We start from the raw sequence: 20,468 nt of genomic DNA, 5'->3' as shown, positions 1-20,468 counted from the left end.
TATCGCCCCCAACAACAATCCAGGTCCTCATTTCACCCACCTCGGAAGGATGGAAGGCTGAGTCAATCTTGAGCCGGTGAGATTTGAACCGCCGAACTGCAGAACTAGCAGTCAGCTGAAGTAGCCTGCAGTGCTGCACTCTAACCACTGCGCCACCTCGTCTCATGCTGAGACTGCTTCATGATTGCAATGGTCTCTAAATGCGAGCAATATTAAGTCTTCAGAACTGTGCTTAAACATGCCCAGTTCCTCCACTATTCCCCCATAATTACTTACAAAAAGTTTCGAATAGGCTCCTTAAATAAAACTTTTATTTTTATAGAAATAAAATTTATCCAGTTATGAACCCCAAGGATCCCTTGCTTTAAAAAAAAACAAAAAACCTAAGTTTAATATAAGAAACGTTTTTTAAAAGAACCCTTTATAAATAGCTATTACAACTTCATATAAAGTTAATTGTACAACATGGAGCGCGAGACATTACAGAAAGCCCACTGTGCAAACTTTAAAAATGGAATTCCTTCGTCTCAACCTTTGAAGGTGGTAAACTTTGCGGGAAGATTGTCTGCTGGGTAAACGGTTGGGCCCGTCTTCATTATCGGAGGCCCGTTTAAAAGCTGCCAATCACAGTTCCGGGCCAACTCCACCGTGAAGACTTTGAGAAGAAGTTTGGCGAACTCTTTGCCCACACAGCTTCTCAAGCCTCCTCCGAAAGGAATGAAGCTAAACCGGGACGCGTCTTCCGGGAAAGGAGCCATGAAACGGTCAGGGTTGAATTCTTCCTTGTTGGTGAAGATCTCGGCAACGTTGTGAGTGTCGCTGATGCTGTATATGACGTTCCAGCCTTTTGGGATCTGGTACCCCTATAAGAAGAAAGACAAATGGTGACACGAACCAGCGTTATAGGCAATTGCTGCGTAGAACCAACCTGGGCTGACCCAGCTCCCCAAACACCACAAACCCTCTGTAGTTGAAGCTAGCAACGGTGGCTCTTCCGTCCCAAGGACCGGCCCATAGATTTCTACTGCTCTCCTCTCCTCTGCCACATCTATTCATCTCCACCCCCTGCCTTTTATCTCCAGAGTTAGGGTGGGGCTTTGCTAGCAGCGGTGGGACTTCCGTCCCAAGGACCAGCCCATAGATTTCCACTGCTCTCCTCTCCTCTGCCCCATCTATTCATCTCTACCGCCTGCCTTTTATCCCCAGAGCTAGGGTGGGGCTTCGCTAGCAGTGGTGGGGCTTCCGTCCCAAGGACCGGCCCATAGATTTCCACTGCTCTCCTCTCCTCTGCCCCATCTATTCATCTCTACCGCCTGCCTTTTATCCCCAGAGCTAGGGTGGGGCTTCGCTAGCAGTGGTGGGGCTTCCGTCCCAAGGACCGGCCCATAGATTTCCACTGCTCTCCTCTCCTCTGCCTTCTGCGCATCCGCATGTCAGGCATTGGACCCACCTGTTCCTCCTCTTCCTCATCAGCCACCTCCAGACCTGGGGGCTGTTGACTCTCCATCTGAGGACTGATGGATGGCCCAGGCGCTCTCTCTCTCTCTCTCTCCCTCTCCCCCTCTCTCTCTCTCTCTCTCTGCCAGCTCCATTCCCTCTTCCCCCTCGGGTTGCCTTGATGCTAACCCTGACTCCTACACCCCCTCTGATTTGGCTGCTGGAGGGACCGGTGGCTGACAGGCCACAACACAGCCATTTTTTTTTGCATAGAAAAAAATAATTATTTCCATTTTCATAGCATATACTATTACATAATCAATATCATGTTGTATTATTAAGTAATTACATTAATTCATCTTACCATCATCTACCAAAGGGGGGAAAAAAACAGTTATTGGCTCTTCTGCTCTCCAGCCACCATATTTATACCTTATCTGACACTTTCTTCCCCCTCTCTCCTCCCCCTTTCTACATCCTTTCCTCCCTCCATCCTTTTCTACTCTACTTCCCCTTCCTTTCTCCTTCTCCTCTCTCCCCTTACCACTCCTCCTTATACACCTCATCTTCCCCCCTCACCCTCTCTCCTATCCCTCTCTTCCTATCTTTCTTCTCTCCTCTGCTTCCCACTCTTCTACATCCTGTCTTCCCTCCATCCTTTTCTACTCTTCTTCCCCTTCCTTTCTCCTTCTCCTCTCTCCCCTTAACACTCCTCCTTATACACCTCGTCTTCCCCTCTCACCCTCTCTCCCGTCCCTCTCTTCCTCTCTTTCTTCTCTCCTCTGCTTCCCACTCTTCTACATCCTGTCTTCCCTCCATCCTTTTCTACTCTTCTTCCCCTTCCTTTCTCCTTCTCCTCTCTCCCCTTACCACTCCTCCTTATACACCTCGTCTTCCCCCTCCCACTCTCTCCTGTCCCTCTCTTCCTATCTTTCTTCTCTCCTCTGCTTCCCACTCTTCCTCTCATTCACTTGGTGTATTTCAGCTTCTGAGCAAAGTCCCTTTTGTGTTGATGGTATTTATAATTCCATTTCAATATGCATAAAAAATAAAAAATAGCAGTATACATGTACAATCATAATACCTTAAAGTCCAACACCCCTCCTCCAACTTAGTAAACTCCTCTCCCTCCCCCCCTCCCTCCCCAATCCCCCCAACTCCCCCCCCCCTGACTTCCCAGAACCAATACAAGGTATAAATCTTTAACAAAAACAGTTTAAAATATACTTAAAGAGAAAGTAGAAAATTAATAACGTCTTTGAATTGAGCTTAGCTCCTCCTTGCTAGGCTAACTATCAACAATAACACAGGCATTTTTTTACTAAATCCCCTGTCGATCACTGCTTCCTAAGTCCATATACATAACTGAGTAACAAGCAGTTAAAAGAACCACTATAAAGAAAGATGATTGACCTCAAACAAGAGGGCAATTCCGTCTAATTGTCTACCTATTGCAGCTCAGGTAATTCTGAACTTTTTATTTCCCCCAACGCTTTATACCTTTGCAAAGCTCAAAGTTTACCCAAAGTTTACTGACCCCTGGCACTTACAGAGGGAAGGTCACTGGGGCAAAGACTGACCTTCAGTGATTAATATGGACAAGTATGATGTGCAACAGCCTTCTGCAGCTTGGCTGAAAGGCCATGTTTTTTTCTAATTTTATTTTTATTACATAAACCACACATACACACAATAATAATTTAAAAAACAACAACACACACACACAGAGACAAAAAAAAACCATCATCACATACAGCATGTCGTTTGGTTACAGGTGTTTTAACATTTATCATTCTTATACATTTATTATTTCATTTAATAGGTTATAATATACAGTTTGGGTTGCTTTGTTTACCATCCCTTCCTCCTGTTGTAACACCACCTTATTTTCCCTTTCTTTTCTCCCTCCCTCCCTTCTCTCCTTTCTTCCTCCTCTCCTTTCCCTTCCTTCTTCCTGTACCTTTCTCCTACTCGCGCTCTTCCTCTTCCCCTTCATAGCCTCTCTCTTCCTCCTTTCCATCCTCCTCTTCTTACCTCTTTCTTTTCACTCTCTCTTCCCTTACCTCTCCTTTGCTCCTGCTCTTCCTCTTTCCCTTCCTACCCTTTCTCCTTCCTTTTCTCTCCCTTCCATCCTCCTTTCCTTTCCCTTTCTCCCTCCCTCCCTTCTCTACTTTCCTCCTTCCTCCTCTCCTTCCCCTTCCTTCTTCCCTTACCTCTCCTTTGCTCCTACTCTTCATCTTTCCCTTCCTACCCTCTCTCCTTCCTTTTCTCTCCCTTCCATCCGCCTTTCCCTTTCCTTTCTCCCTCCCTCCCTTCTCTACTTTCCTCCTTCCTCCTCTCCTTCCCCTTCCTTCTTCCCGTACCTTTCTCCTACTCCTGCTCTTCCTCTTCCCCTTTCTACCCTCTCTCCTCCTCTTTCTCTCCATTCCATCCTCCTCTCCTTACCTCTTTCTTCTTTCCCCCGTCTTCCTTTCACTCTCTCCTCCCCTCTCCCTTTATTTTTCCTATTGTTGTTGGTGTGTCTATTTTAAATCTCAGTTTATGTTTCCTTGGGATGGTATTTCCGCCAACCCAGACATAATTTAGTATCATTTCTTATTCCCTTACTTTTGCTAACCTGTCCTAACTATACTTCCCCACATACACTCACTTTGTATCTCTCTATTGTGTATATACTTATATATTTGATACACACAACAATAAAAACGAAGGCCATGTTGACTGAGGGAATTCCAGAAACTGCCATTTCAGCATCGCAAGAGGGCACAAGGGAGAGACGGTTGCAGTCACTGGAGTCACGTGGGAAAGTGGCCACTTTGAACAAATGAACTTTACCACAAAGGCATTGAGAAGACATTCTATCTTAATAAGATACTAGAGCAATAGCAATAGCAGTTAGACTTATATACCGCTTCATAGGGCTTTCAGCCCTCTCTAAGCGGTTTACAGAGAGTCAGCATATCGCCCCCAACAATCTGGGTCCTCATTTTACCCACCTCGGAAGGATGGAAGGCTGAGTCAACCCTGAGCCGGTGAGATTTGAACCGCTGAACTGCTGATCTAGCAGTAGCCTGCAGTGCTGCATTTAACCACTGCGCCACCTCGGCTCTCATCAACGACTTCTTGTCATATAGATCTAAGTCTCCAGGCTCTACTCAAACCCACCAAGAATGACTCATTCATACAACCGAGCTTCTTTGTGTGGTTATTCTTCTGAATTGATTACTTGCTGAGAGATAGACATAATTTCAAGAATTACTACCTAGGCACATACAACAAGCATTTGGGACCTACTAAGTACAAGTCCAAATCTTCTGCTCAGAGGTGAATTCCTGGTTCAGAAGGAGGTGATACCACATCCAACATGCACATATCTGTGTGTATGTATATAATTATACCTAATGTTAACACCCCATTAAGCCACCTATTTCTTTATTCTTCTTCAGTGAATGCAGGAATTTATTCTAACACAACAAAACAAATGATGGAACCTCGTCAGTTATCAAACCAGTGGAGAAGCAAGTTTAAAGAATAAAAAAAAGTATTCTAATAGCAATAGCAGTTAGACTTATATACCGCTTCATAGGGCTTTCAGCCTTCTATAAGCTGTTTACAGAGTCAGCATATCAGCCCCCACAGTCTGGGTCCTCATTTCACCCACCTCGGAAGGATGGAAGGCTGAGTCAACCTTGAGCCAGTGAGATTAGAACCGCTGAACTGCAGATAGCAGTCAGCTGAAGTGGCCTGCGGTACTGCACCCTAACCACTGCGCCACCTCGGCTCTTTACCTAATATGCCTAATGTTAACACCCCATTAAGCCACCTATTTCTTTATTCTTCTTCAATGAATGGATTGCCAATGCAGAAATTTATTCTAACACAACAAAACAAATTATGGAACCTCATCAGTTATCAAACCAGTGGAGAAGCAAGTTTAAAGAATAAAAAAAGTATTCTAATGCCTACTTAATGTCTGTGTGCGTGTGCCCATTGCAACACAGTATGATTTTCCTGAATATTTGTACTGCTTTCCATTTATGAAGTATATTTTTTGAAAGGCCCAAGAAATGTTTACTGTAGTACTCTATTAATTGTCCCTTCATTTACTTCCACAAGCATCGCAAGCCATGATATTCCAAACCACAATCTCTGCCAAAAATAACACTTGACTTGCCATCAGAATAGGAAAATTAGTTTTCAACAGATGCACTACCCTGGTGCACAATGGACTGTCGGAGGATTTGAGCATTTATTTTTATCGTGACCCGTCAAAACCGCGGTCCACTAAAGCACGCCCGATCAAAGCCCGTACGTGACGTCATCAGCAGCGCGACAAATAAAATTAAAAATAAATTAAATTAAAATTAAATTAAAGCAAGCCGATTCACATAAAGGTAAGGGTTAGGTTTGGGGTTAGGGTTAGGGTTAGGTTTAGGTTTAGGGTTACGTTAAGCGTTAGGGTTAGGTTTAGGGTTAGGTTAAGGGTTAGGTTTAGGGTTAGGTTAAGGGTTAGGGTTAGGGTTAGGGTTAGGGTTAGGGTTAGGGTTAGGTTAAGGGTTAGTGTTAGGTTTAGCGTTAGGCTAAGGGTTAGGTTTAGGGATAGGTTTAGGGTTAGGTTAAGGGTTAGGCTTAGGGTTAGGGTTAGGGTTAGGTTTGGGGGGGTTAGGGTAAGGTTTTCGCGTTAATTTTAAATTTACCGCTCACAGCGTGCCGTTTTCGTCGCGCTGTGATGACGTCACGTACGCGCTTTCGTCGAGCGCGCTTTAGTCTACCGCGGTTTTGTGGTGGAACCATTTTTATTATAGCAGCAAGGGGCATTTATTGCTCAATGGATTTAATACCTCCTCTTGTCCTTCGATAATGATATAGTCAGCTTAGTTAATAACATTCTTAGTTATGAGCCTGAACACTACAAGTGTGCCTAAAACAGACGGACGTGTTTAATTTTGCATCCTGGAAATTTGACTGAACCATCTCAGATTAGCCATAATTCGGCACAACTGAAAGATAAATTCAGTTCAGATTCTTCGAGCAAGACAAAATACTGAAAGCAAAATACTATATATGGCCAGAATACTGTGCATTTCCTTCTCTCCTTTCACCAGACCGAAGCCCTAAATTTTCCCAGTGTTTTTCCTCGGTTCCACCACAAAACCGCGGTGGAATAAAGCGCGCTCGACGAAAGCGCGTACGTGACGTCATCACAGCGCGACGAAAACATCGCGCTGTGAGCGGTAAATTTAAAATTAAAGCGAAAACCTTACCCTAACCCCCCCAAACCTAACCCTAAACCTAACCCTAAACCTAACCCTTAACCTAACGCTAAACCTAACGCTAAACCTAACGCTAACCCTGAACCTAACCCTAAACCTAACCCTAACGCTTAACCTAACCCTAACCCTAACCCTTAACCTAACCCTAACCCTAACCCTAACCCTTACCTTTATGTGAATCGGCTTGCTTTAATTTAATTTTAATTTTAATTTAATTTATTTTTAATTTTTTTCGTCGCGCTGCTGATGACGTCACGTACGCGCTTTCGTCGGGCGCGCTTTATTCTACCGCGGTTTTGACGGGTCAGGTTTTTCCTCACCTAAGCCATTGTTATTAATGGTCCAACGCTCATTCCCACTTTTTTACGACCCAAGCATTTCTTCACAGAGCAAATCCATTCATGGACCATCTCATTCCACGCATGGATTGAAACATTTCAAACATCATCCTTTGGTTCAGGCCATGGATCAAGCAATTCCACACGTAAAATGTTCAGGCGGAGAAGTATTGAAATATATTTTGAAAATTATTAAGTCTTCGAAATCATCGACCTTACAGAGGAGACGCATTTAGGAAGCCACGAACTTAAAGATTGTATGATAAAATGGGCTCAAAATATTGAAGAACCAATAATGTTGGATACATGGGAAAGAATCTGGGTAAGAAATGTGAAATTTACACAAGCTCAAAACCTGAAAGAAAATTTTATTCTTACTAGGTATATGTACTGACTTTACAGTGGCAGAGACTAACTTGATTCTGCACCTAATAACGGCGGCAAGACTCTAGGTGGCGCAATACTGGAAGAAGGAAGACTTGCCTACAACCCAAGAATGGACATTGAAAGTCACAAACTTAGCCGAGACGGCTAAAATATCGGCATATCTTAAAGATCACTCAAATGAGAGATATAAACGAGACTGGGAAAAAATGGATTGACTATATACAAAACAAATACGGGACCAAGAAATTCCAGTTAGCCTACGCTTAAGATCAGAAATGATTTAAATTGTTTAAAGTTAGCTCAGCAAGAAGAAGCTAAGATCAATGTAGAGATGTCATTAATTTCTTTATTTCTTTTTTCTCAATAGATTTTAGACTGTGTTTGTTAGAAATCCATACCGTGTACGGGTTCTGGGAAGTCGGGGGGGGGGTAGGAGGAGGTGGGTAGGGGGATGGAGGGAGGGAGGGGCATACAAAAAAAATTGTACTTCGATGTTTTAATGATTGAGGAATGATGAAATATTTGTGTGTTTTAAAAGAAGTAAAACCTTTGGAAATAGGAAGCCACGAACATCTCTTACTTACATTGAGCTCAAACGTTTTGAGGGCTACCCTAAACCCTCCTGGAACTGGCGGGCTCAGCCGGATAGTCTCTTTGACCACACAGCCAGTGTATTTCAGCTGCTCCAGGACTTCCATCCCCAAAGGCTTCTCTTGACTGCAGTTGCCCAATAACCCCTGGAAGCAGAGCATACGTCGTGATAAATATTAAAAGAGATGTAAAACGGAGACCTCTTTGACTAACAGAAATTACAAAAATATGCAGCATCTCTCCAACAGGCTATTCACGGAGGAAGGAACCCTTGTCGACTAAACCGAAAATCCTCAGTGTTTTCTGTGCATAAACCTAGTTTAATTTACTTTTTCTTTTCTTTTCCTCAGCCTTCCTGCTATGTTGCATTTTCTCCTCGGGAGTTCAAAAGATTTTTGCTCATGTGGCTGGGTTTCCTGAAATAGCAGTTAGCAGTTAGACTTATATACCGCTTCATAGGGCTTTCAGCCCTCTCTAAGCGGTTTACAGAGTCAGCATATCGCCCACAACAACAATCCGGGTCCTCATTTCACCCACCTCGGAAGGATGGAATAGCAATAGCAATAGCAATAGCAGTAGACTTATATACCGCTTCATAGGCCTTTCAGGCCTCTCTAAGCGGTTTACAGAGAGTCAGCATATTGCCCCCAACAATCTGGGTCCTCATTTTACCCACCTCGGAAGGATGGAAGGCTGAGTCAACCTTGAGCCGGTGAGATTTGAACCGCCGAACTGCAGAACTGCAGTCAGCTGAAGTAGCCTGCAGTGCTGCATTTAACCACTGCGCCACCTCGGCAAAGTGTACATAACATGGATGTACACCGAAAAAGGCCAAATACTATTTTTGCCTAATTTGAAAACAGAGTAAAAATATTCCACATCAATTGCATAGGTTACTGCATTGTTCATAGTTACATCATTGGATTAAGCCATCCAATAGAAGATTTAATCAAAAATACTTGAATATATTTGTATGCATACACACAAAGATACAGTCCGTTTTCTTATCGTTTTTGAAGCTGGAAACGCATGAGAATTGTAATTGTAAGCCCTAAATATGGGCAGGTTATATTTTTAAAAGCACAAAGAAATCTCAACTCTGCATAATAATCAATTTGAAACCCTCTAAAGATTTAACTGTGACCCTCAGCCAATGAAAAGTAGCCATCTTGAGCCGAGGTGGCGCAGTGGTTAGAGTGCAGTACTGCAGGCCACTTCAGCTGACTGCTATCTGCAGTTCGGCGGTTCAAATCTCACCGGCTCAAGGTTGACTCAGCCTTCTATCCTTCCGAGGTGGGTGAAATGAGGAGCCAGACTGTGTGGGTGATATATGCTGACTCTGTAAACCGCTTAGAGAGGGCTGAAAGCCCTATGAAGCGGTATATAAGTCTAACTGCTATTGCTATCTTTGAGGAATAACAATATCTGGACTGATTCAATCCATGATTAAAATCAATTAAAAGGCTACAGCTACCCACTACCGAGACCTGTCCTTTTTAGGCTAGGTCATTCTGACGTTAGAACACCATCTGTCGGCTGTGACCAGGGGAGCTTTTGCCCAGGTTCGCCTGGTGCACCAGTTGCGGCCCTACCTGGACCGGGAGGCACTCCGAATGGTCACTCACGCCCTCGTCACCTCTAGGCTCGATTACTGTAATGCGCTCTACATGGGGCTGCCCCTGAAAAGTGTTCGGAGACTACAGTTGGTCCAGAATGCAGCCGCGCGAGCGATATCGGGTGTACCTAGATACACCCATGTTACACCCATCCTCCGCGAGCTGCACTGGCTTCCTATTGGTCTCCGAACGTGCTTCAAGGTGCTAGTCATTACTTTTAAAGCCCTACATGGCTTGGGACCTGGCTACCTGAGAGACCGCCTCCTGCCACATACCTCCCAACGACCGATAAGATCTCACAGGTTGGGCCTTCTCCGAGTGCCGTCGACCGGACAATGCCGGCTGGCGGCCCCTCGGGGGAGGGCCTTCTCTGTAGCTGCTCCAACCCTGTGGAACGATCTACCTGTAGAGATCCGGACCCTCCCCACTCTCTCGGCCTTCCAAAGAGCCACTAAAACCTGGCTATTCCGGCAGGCCTGGGCTGTTGACTTCATGAACCATGTCCAGCCCCACCTAGATGGAATGTATGGTGTGTTGTTGTTTTTAATTTGTTTCTTTTTTATTTTTAACTTTTTATCTTGTTTCTGTAAGCCGCTCGGAGTCCTACGGGATTGGGGCGGCATATAAATTTATTAAATTACTAATTCTCCTCCGTGCTCCTGTCCAAGGTGCCCGCCTAGACCTTGAAAGCAAAACCCACCTTCTCTTGCAATTCTTTTCTCACTTTTTGTAGCACTTGAGGATGAAGGCTGAGGTAGATAAGCAAGGATGTAGCTGCACTAGCTGTGGTCTCATGCCCACCAAAGAGAAGTTCAGTTGCCGATTCCTTTAGTTCCTTTAAGAGGAAGGAGAGAAAAAAATGATCAGGTCGTATTTTGCACGACAAGATATTTTCGAGTCAAGTTCTGCATGCAGATGCTGAGAGCCACACCCCTAAGTCTGCATGCAGAAATGTTTGGTTGGAAGAGTCGTAATGCTGATGGTCCTTTTCTTTAGATTGGCATCACCCATTCCCTCCTTTCCATCCAGGAACTTCCATAAACTTCCTTCCCATCATGGCTTCCCCTTTCTCCAAAAGCCTTTCGTGGCTGATGCAGGTATCTTCTTCCTATTCTCAACCAGCCACATGTTGTCCCTCAATCAGAAAAACGAAATGCACAGGCACAGTATAGGTGGTACCTTGCTCAACAGTAGTAACTGTGAGAGGGATCTTGGAGTCCTAGTGGACAACCATTTAAAGAGGAGCCAGCCGCGTGCAGCAGCTGCCAAAAAAGCCAACACAGTTCTAGGCTACATACACAGAGGGATAGAATCAAGATCATGTGAAGTGTTAATACCACTTTATAATGCCTTGGTAAGGCCACACTTGGAATACTGCATTCAGTTCTGGTCACCACAATGTAGAAAAGATGTGGAGACTCTAGAAAGAGTGCAGAGAAGGGCAACAGAGATGATTAGGGGACTGGAGACTAAAACACATGAAGAACGGTTGCAGGAACTGGGTAGGTCTAGTTTAATGAAAAGGAGGACCAGGGGAGACATGATAGCAGTCTTCCAATATCTCAGGGGTTGCCACAAAGAAGAGGGAGTCAAACTATTCTCCAAGGCACCTGAGGGTAGAACAAAGTTATTACTATTAAGGAAGGTACCACCTACACTGTACTTGCATTTCGTTTTTCTTGCCTAAATGTAGAACCTGACTCTTTTCACCATTGAATTTCATTTTATTAGATAGTGCCCAATGTTCAGGTTTGTCAAGATCCTTCAGTATATAGACATCTGATCTTGATTCTATCCCTCTGTTGATGCAGCCTAGAACTGTGTTGGCTTTTTTGGCAGCTGCTGCCCACGGCTGGCTCCTATTTAAATGGTTCTCCACTAGGACTCCAAGATCCCTCTCATAGTTACTACTATTGAGCAAGGTACCACCTATCCTGTACCTGTGCATTTCGTTTTTGTTGCCTAAATGCAGAACCTTACTCTTTTCACCATTGAATTTCATTTTATTAGATAGTGCCCAATGTTCAAGTTTGTCAAGATCCTTCTGTATCTTAAGCCTTAAGTCTTCTGGATTGTTGGCTATTCCTGCCAGCTTGGTGTCATCTGCAAATTTGATGAATTCCCCATCTATCCCCTTGTCCAAATTATTGATGAACTAATTGCCAAGAACTCAAATTTTCATCATGTGACCAGGGGGATGCTCCAATGGTTGTGCGGAAAAAAAACAGTCATAAGTAACTTTTTTCAATGTTGTTGTAACTTTGGATTGTTGCTAAGCAAACTTGTTGTAAGTCAAGAATTGCCTGTACACCCTTGTTTAGTGAGCCAAGGTGGCGCAGTGGTTAAATGCAGCACTGCAGGCTACTGCTAGATCAGCAGGTCAGCGGTTCAAATCTCACCGGCTCAGGGTTGACTCAGCCTTCCATCCTTCCGAGGTGGGTAAAATGAGGACCCAGATTGTTGGGGGCAATATGCTGACTCTCTGTAAACCGCTTAGAGAGGCCTGAAAGGCCTATGAAGCGGTATATAAGTCTACTGCTATTGCTATTGCTATTTATAGGAAAGAACTACAAATAAGGACATTTTCTCCTGCAACCCATTTCCCACATTCTCTTATACACTTCAACATTTGCCATTGCTAGTTTTAAAAATGGAGAGATCGATGTACTTAACCCTTGAGTTCCCTTAAAGAGAAGGTTGCTTAAAGGTTGGTGATAAGATAGCAACTCCCATAGAGAAGTTTAAATCTAATAGCTACATTCTCATGAAATTTCATGCTGGTTCTTTCTGCGATATAAATGATCCACTTATATTTAAGGGCTGCTAGTTATCAATCTGGCTTTCCTGCATTCAGCATACTGCAGCCAAATAATTGCACGAACTATTCCTTAATAATCAATTCTTACTAAAAGGCGAAAGATTGATACGATCTGAAGCTATTTTTGTTAGGTATAATTACTGACTGTTCAGCAGTAGAGGTTAACTTGATTTTGCACTTGATAACTGCAGCTAGATTGTTGGTGGCACAATACTGGAAGGAGGAAGATTTGCCTACTATCCAAGAATGGACATTGGAAGTCACAAACTTAGCCGAGATGGCTAAAATATCTGCATATCTTAAGGACTACTCAAACGAGAGATATAAACGAGACTGGGGAAAAATGGATTGACTACATTCAAAATAAATATGGGTCTAGGAAATTTCAGATAGCTTATGATTAAGATTAGAAATGATACAAATTGTTTATAGTTAGCCTAGCAAGAAGGAGCTAAACTCAATTCAAAGACGTTATTAATTTTCTACTTTCTCTTTAAGTATATTTTAAACTGTATTTGTTAAAGATTTATACCTTGTATTGGTTCTGGGAAGTCAGGGGGGGGGAGGTTGGGGGGAGGGGGGGGAGGGAGAGGAGTTTACTAAGTTGGAGGAGAGGTGTTGGATTTTAAGGTATTATGATTTCACATGTATACTGCTATTTTTTCTTTTTTATGTATATTGAAATGGAATTATAAATACCATCAACACAAAAGGGAGTTTGCTCAGAAGCTGAAATACACCAAGTGAACGAGAGGAAGAGTGGGAAGCAGAGGAGAGAAGAAAGATAGGAAGAGAGGGACAAGAGAGAGGGTGAGGGGGGAGATGAGGTGTATAAGGAGGAGTGGTAAGGGGAGAGAGGAGAAGGAGAAAGGAAGGGGAGGTAGAGTAGAAAATGATGAAGGGAAGACAGGATGTAGAAGAGTTGGAAGCAGAGGAGAGAAGAAAGATAGGAAGAGAGGGACAGGAGAGAGGGTGAGGGGGGGTAGATGGGGTGTATAAGGAGGAGTGGTAAGGGGAGAGAGGAGAAGGAGAAAGGAAGGGGAAGTAGAGTAGAAAAGGATGGAAGGAAGACATGATGTAGAAGAGTGGGAAGCAGAGGAGAGAAGAAAGATAGGAAGAGAGGGATAGCAGAGAGGGTGAGGGGGGAAGATGAGGTGCATAAGGAGGAGTGGTAAGGGGAGAGAGGAGAAGGAGAAAGGAAGGGGAAGTAGAGTAGAAAAGGATGGAGGGAAGACAGGATGTAGAAGAGTGGGAAGCAGAGGAGAGAAGAAAGATAGGAAGAGAGGCACAGGAGAGAGGGTGAGGGGGGAAGATGAGGTGCATAAGGAGGAGTGGTAAGGGGAGAGAGGAGAAGGAGAAAGGAAGGGGAAGTAGAGTAGAAAATGATGGAGGGAAGACAGGATGGAGAAGAGTGGGAAGCAGAGGAGAGAAGAAAGAGAGGAAGATAGGACTTTGGAGACTTCCAGACAGGTGGTGAGAGACTCACCTGCATGTTGAGCTGTTCCCCTCTGCTTTGGGTCTGCTCTATCAACAGCTGCAACACATCTTTATAGCCATTGGAGGGCTCCTTCTCAGCCAGTTTCACTCGGATGATCTCCTCAATTTTGGCGTGGATGACATTCCGGGCTTTCAAACCCTGGAAACAGAGGAAGGATTGTTTGAGTCTTTTAAGATAGGACGGTATTCATAGCAATAGCAATAGCAGTTAAGACTTATATACCGCTTCATAGGGCTTTCAGTCCTCTCTAAGCGGTTTACAGAGTCAGCATATATTGCCCCCAACAACAATCTGGGTCCTCATTTTACCCACCTCGGAAGGATGGAAGGCTGAGTCAACCCTGAGCCGGTGAGATTTGAACAGCCGAACTGCAGTCAGCTGAAGTAGCCTGCAGTGCTGCATTTTACCACTGTGCCACCTCGGCTCTATAATTCATGATCTGAGAAACACAACTTTTCCCTCTAAAGCAGGGGTGTCCATTTTCATTTCATTTCATTTCTTGAATTTATAGGCCGCCCAATCGCGGAGGACTCCGGGCGGCTTACAGAAATGAAAAATATTTTTAAAAAGGGATTAAAACAATAAGATACAACAAGATTAAGAAGAAACACAACATGCACCCAGTCAAAGGGGGGGCTGGACCTCAACAATGAGGTCAACAGCCCCAGGCCTGCCGGAAAAGCCAGGTTTTGATAGCTTTACGGAAGGCCATGAGAGTGGGTAGGGTCCGGATCTCTGGGGGTAGATCGTTCCACAGGGCCGGAGCGGCAACAGAGAAGGCCCTTCCCCGAGGGGTCGTCAGCCGGCATTGTCCGGTCGACGGCACTCGGAGAAGGCCCAACCTGTGAGATCTTATCGGCCGTTGGGAGGAATGGAGATTTTGGAGATTTTGAAGTATCCTTCCCCTGCCATGCCCACCAAGCCATGCCCACCAAGCCACGCCCACAAGCCACACCACGCCCACCAAGCCACGCCCACCAAGCCACGCCCACAGAACCGGTAGTAAAAAAATTTGAACTTCACCACTGCCCTGCAGTATATCTATCCCATTGCCTAAATTCGCAAATAGTGGCAGACTTCACAACTTTACCTTATACAAGCCACTGAAAGGCATATAAATCGGCAGGGAGAAAAGGTTGCGGATCATCTCTTCAAAGGTGTCCACCAGCTGCTGCTCACGCTTGCAGCCGGCCTCATTGGGCTGGAATCCCAGTAGAATGCGCATTGCAATGCGGAACATGAGACGCTTCACTTCTGGGTATACCAATAGGCAAGAGCCACTAGCAGAGCTAGCCAAGAGCCATCGCTTCAAGCAAGCGCACACTTCCTCCTGGATGACCGGGGTGTAATGCTCCAAGGCTTCACGGGAGAAAGCTTTCATAATGACCTGAAAATGGGGGGGAAAAAAGGAGGTAATGTTTGGTCAAAGTTTGGAGACAACAGATAGCAATAGCAGGAAGGGGAAGAAGAGTAGACAATGATGGAGGGAAGAAAGGGTGTAGAAAGGGGGAGGAAAAAGGGGGAAGAAAGTGTCAGATAAGGTATAAATATGGAGAGCAGAAGAGCCAATAACTGGGGGTTTTTTGGTAGTTGATGGTAAGATGAATTGATGTAATTACTTAATAATACAACATGATATTGACTATGTAATAGTATACATCTGATTATGTGCTATGAAAATGGAAAATAAAATTTTTTTCTAGGAAAAAAAAAAAAGATCCATAATCCCAACAATATTTTTGCAATGTTCACACGACTAAATTATTGAGGAATGAAAGTTCTCAGAACCAGAATTTATCTGCCATCAGACAAGGACTCAAAAACGTGAAATTGCATCGCTAGAAGTGGACTAGAAAGGAACAAGGGCCAAGAAACTATTGTTTTAAAACTGACCCAGCTAGGAAAAAGTCAGCAATTTTCCTCAACCAGAGCAGAGAAGGGCCAGTGTGGTCAAAATGCGGATTGTGTTAAAATACACATCAGGACAAAAACCTCCCTCTTTTGCAAATCTTCTACAACTAGCCCCCAGTGAACACAGAAAGCAACTTTTTTAATATCCCTGGACTGCACACACCCCTCCTTTTTTTTGGCACACCTTCCAACCACTTGAAAGGAAAGGAAATACTTTGGAAAAGGGGAGGGGGGATTTCATCATCAGCCTTAAGGTGTGGAGGGCCGGGGCGCCAACCCCTCTTTATGGCCTCTAGATTGCCCCCCCCCTTGCTTCTGGAAAAGAGTTCTCAAAGGCATCCGTTCATTTTATGGGAGCTTGTTTTATGGGAAAGGACCTTCCCCAGATGTGTTTTTAAGATCCTCCTCTTTCCCTTCCCTTCTTCCTTTTACAAGGAGCCTTACAGGGGGGGGCGGTTTGCTCCTAAGCAGGCCCATCTCTGAATGCGGGGGGGGGGGGGGGGGTGTTCCTTCTTCTTTTGGCTAAAAAAGTTACAAGCTAAAAGACACAGGGCTCAGATTAAAAAGTGGGGCTTAGCCGGTCTCCTTAAAACTTCAGTCCACTTCAGGGTTTCCAGCTAAGACTTGGGTTCTTAGGTTGCCCAGCCACAAACACACACACACACACACACACACACACACACACACACACACACACACGGACCTATAAACACAAATGCAAGCATGCATGTATATAAAGGTTTTCAGCTAAGACTCCGGTCCTTAGTTAGGTTGCCCTGCCACACATGTTTTGTTCTAATATTTTTATTTTCCATTTTCATAACATATATATACTATTACATAGCCAATATCCTATTGTATTAAGTAGTAATTACATCAGTTCCTCTTGCCATCAACGCCCAGAAAGATAAAAACCCATTATTGGCTCTTCTGCTCTCCATACACCTCTTTCTTCTACCTCTCTCCTACCTCCTTTCTTCCCTCCATCATCCTTTTCTGCTCTACTTCCCTTTCCTTTCTCCTTCTCCTCTCTCTTCATTCCACTCCTCCTTATCCTCCTCCTCTTCCCCCCTTACCCTCTCTCCTATCCCTCTCTTCCTATCTTTCTTCTCTCCTCTGTTTCCCACTCTTCCTCTCTCCTATCCCTCTCTTCCCATCTTTCTTCTCTCCTCTGTTTCCCACTCTTCCTCTCTCCTATCCCTCTCTTCCCATCTTTCTTCTCTCCTCTGTTTCCCACCCTTCCTCTCTCCTATCCCTCTCTTCCCATCTTTCTTCTCTCCTCTGTTTCCCACTCTTCCTCTCTCCTATCCCTCTCTTCCCATCTTTCTTCTCTCCTCTGTTTCCCCCTCTTCCTCTCTCCTATCCGTCTCTTCCCATCTTTCTTCTCTCCTCTGTTTCCCACTCTTCCTCTCTCCTATCCCTCTCTTCCCATCTTTCTTCTCTCCTCTGTTTCCCCCTCTTCCTCTCTCCTATCCCTCTCTTCCCACCTTTCTTCTCTCCTCTTTTTCCCACTCTTCCTCTCTCCTATCCCTCTCTTCCCATCTTTCTTCTCTCCTCTGCTTCCCACTCTTCCTCTCTCCTATCCCTCTCTTCCCATCTTTCTTCTCTCCTCTGCTTCCCACTCTTCCTCTCTCCTATCCCTCTCTTCCCATCTTTCTTCTCTCCTCTGTTTCCCACTCTTCCTCTCTCCTATCCCTCTCTTCCCATCTTTCTTCTCTCCTCTGCTTCCCACCCTTCCTCTCTCCTATCCCTCTCTTCCTATCTTTCTTTTCTCCTCTGTTTCCCACTCTTCCTCTCATTGGTGTATTTCCGCTTCTGAGCAAACTCCATTCTATCTTGATGGTATTTATGCTTCCATATCAATATACTTAACATATCACGTACATACATGCATTCATCCATATGCGCACACCTCCTCTCTAACCATTAGGAATCCAGATCCCTAGCTTCCTCCGCCTTTAAGAGAGCCAGAGGCCCTTTCCCCACGTCCTAAACCCCCGGCCGGCAGGGCCAAAGGGCTGCTTGGCCACGCAACCCGCTCACCTTCTTGCGATGCTTGTGCTGACCGTCGTGCAGGTTGGAGAGGCATCCGGAGCCCAGGATGATGCGCACCGAAGCCGGCCAGTGCACGGCGACCAGCCGGTGCTCCCCCAGGAGGATGTGCCGCACGTTCTCCACCCCCATCACCCGCACCGTCGGCCTCCCGAAGAGGTGAGTCTTGTAGACGTGGCCGTATTGCCGGCGCTTCATCGACAGGAATTTCCGACGCTGGGAAGGAAAGGGAGAGGAGTGGAGTGAAGCCGGGCGCTTGGATCCGGGACCCCGGGGGGGTCTCCCCAACCGAGAGGGCGCGGGGTTCTCCCGCCGGCCGCCCCCCTCGCCTTACCTGCAGCACCAGCTGGAGCGTCTCCCCCAGGAAAGGCAGCCCCATGGTGCCCGGGGGCAGCGGCAGGGGGCAAGCGGGATCGCGGCCCCGCAGGCAGTAGAGGTGCCAGAGCTTCATGGAGGCCAAGCAGAGGAAGAGGGGCACCAGGACGAGGGTGCCCAGGGCGCTGGCCAGCAGGAAGGAGAAGCCCATTCTCCAGCGGCTCTCTCTCCTGGCTTCCACGGCTGGAGCGGAGGCAGGGGACTTGCCTTCCCTCTGGCCGAGCGCTTAAGGGCTTAAGCCCCGCTCCGGGGACCCCTTTTATACCCATCCTGGCCCCCAGGTCGCTGCCCACTTTATCTTGGTCCGGACCATCAATTAGTTCATCCAAAGTTCAGCTTTAATTGCGGCTGGTGGTGGCCAGCAAGCCCCGCCCCGTCGTTTCCTACGCCCCGCCCCTCTCTGGCTCCAAGCCTTTGGAGAAGGGGTGGGGGGGCGAGGGGTTGCGCCTTCCCCTCCCCGCCCCTTCACCAAAGTCTCCCGTCACTCGGGCCAGCCAAGAGCAGCTCCGGCCGATCCCCTCCTGGCCCTGGGATCGGGATCCCCCGCTAATTGGGGGTGGGGGGCGCGGATTCTCCTTCGGAAAAAACGAAAGGGAGTTGCGCAGCTCCGATCCCGAGGAGGCTGTTCTGGGATCCGTCCTCTTTGACACCTGGGGAGATCGGGCATCAGGAGCCAAGGTGGCGCAGTGGTTAAATGCAGCGCTGCAGGCTACTTCAGCTGACTGCTAGTTCTGCAGTTCGGCTGTTCAAATCCCACTAGGCTCAAGGTTGACTCAGCCTTCCATCCTTCCGAGGTGGGTGAAATGAGGACCCGGATTGTTGTTGGGGGCGATATGCTGATTCTGTAAACCGCTTAGAGAGGGCTGAAAGCCCTATGAAGCGGTATATAAGTCTAACTATTGCTATTGCTATCTCTCTCTCTCTCTCGCCTCCGGGCTTGCGTGCAGGTGCGGCGGTTCGTTCGCCCGTTCCGCTGGCAGGACCCGACAGTTCGGCCCCGCGGTGCCGTCCTCGGGATACGGGATCCCCGCTCTCTCTTTGATTTGTGACGGTGCCTTGAAACTAGAAACCCAACCCGTCTAAAGGAGAAGCTGGCAATCCGAATCGAACAGGGCAAAACTAAGCAGCGTGGATTCGGACTGTTCCCTGGTTGGATCCACACGTTCTATGCCGGGTTTTGGTGTAAACTCGGCCGGTTTAAGGGCAGGTTTAAGGTTAAGCGAGATGCGTGAACCGGGTTCAATGCGGACGCGGGTTACGCAGCCTCAAAAACGGAGTCCCCGAAAGGGGGGAAGAATCTGGTTGCCCGGTTGCTCAACCCAATCCTGACTCGTATTTATTCAGAAGAAACCCCTTGCGCGGCGAGTGATTTTGGCCTTTCATTCAAGCCCCTTCCGACTCCTTGCAGGGAGCCAATTCCTGGGTTCCACGGAGAGTCTTTCTGACAATTGTCCCCTTCTGAGAAGCCCGTAATGAGGGACACTCCGGTTTTTAGGTTTTAAGCGGCATTCAACTTTAAACTTTCGGCCCTTCAGAGATCACAACCCACATAATCCCCAGCCAGGAGAGGGAAAGCGAATTTGAGCCGCAATGCTGGTTTTAGACTTCATTTAGTCTCGTTTTGCTTCTATTCCTCCTCGGAGAACCAGCTGCTCTCAAACGAGGTTAAGCCGAATTTCAGTGGGTTGGCACAGACCTCCTTCAGCAACTCAAAAGCTCCAAAATATTGTATTTTCCCCTAACCACTTTTTCTAATACCACCCGGGCGTTGAAAAGGCTCGTAACGAGTTTGCTCTGTGCACGCAAATTAATTTTCCTCTGGGTTTCCCACAATCCACATTGCACTATAAACTAACCAGGTTTATTCGCGACAGAGGTAAGCCACGGTCAATCAACCAATCAATAGATTTGGACTGGTTTATGAACACAATGAAGATCTGATTTGATCAAACGGGTTTAACCGTGTTCAGGAAATAACACCAAGGATTTTTTTAATTTTTTAATTGTGAAGAGCCAAGGTGGCGCAGTGGTTAAATGCAGCACTGCAGGCTACTGCTAGATCAGCAGTTCAGCGGTTCAAATCTCACCGGCTCAGGGTTGACTCAGCCTTCCATCCTTCCGAGGTGGGTAAAATGAGGACCCAGATTGTTGGGGGCAATATGCTGACTCTCT

General features: G+C 46.2%; 1 protein-coding gene across 1 annotated transcript; it reads right to left on the bottom strand.

Moving 5' to 3' along the window:
- Positions 1-391: 391 nt before the first annotated feature.
- CYP26A1 (cytochrome P450 family 26 subfamily A member 1) lies at positions 392-18,506 on the bottom strand. The gene is made up of 7 exons (XM_087702647.1): positions 18,256-18,506; positions 17,913-18,137; positions 15,049-15,345; positions 13,947-14,096; positions 10,343-10,477; positions 8,020-8,172; positions 392-863 (listed from the first exon to the last, which is right to left on the bottom strand). The coding sequence occupies exons 1-7, from the start codon at positions 18,445-18,447 to the stop codon at positions 528-530; spliced, it is 1,488 nt and encodes a 495-aa protein (XP_087558773.1). The 5' UTR covers positions 18,448-18,506; the 3' UTR covers positions 392-527.
- Between the last annotated feature and the right edge of the window lie 1,962 nt (positions 18,507-20,468).

The sequence above is a fragment of the Thamnophis sirtalis genome, unplaced genomic scaffold (assembly GCF_051295495.1).
Source record: "Thamnophis sirtalis isolate CommonGarterSnake01/CBP01778 unplaced genomic scaffold, rThaSir2_p1.2 scaffold_15, whole genome shotgun sequence".
In the NCBI taxonomy this organism is placed as follows: Eukaryota; Metazoa; Chordata; class Lepidosauria; order Squamata; family Natricidae; genus Thamnophis; species Thamnophis sirtalis.
Note: the sequence above shows the minus strand (reverse complement) of the source record. Positions and strands in the feature narration are given on the sequence as shown.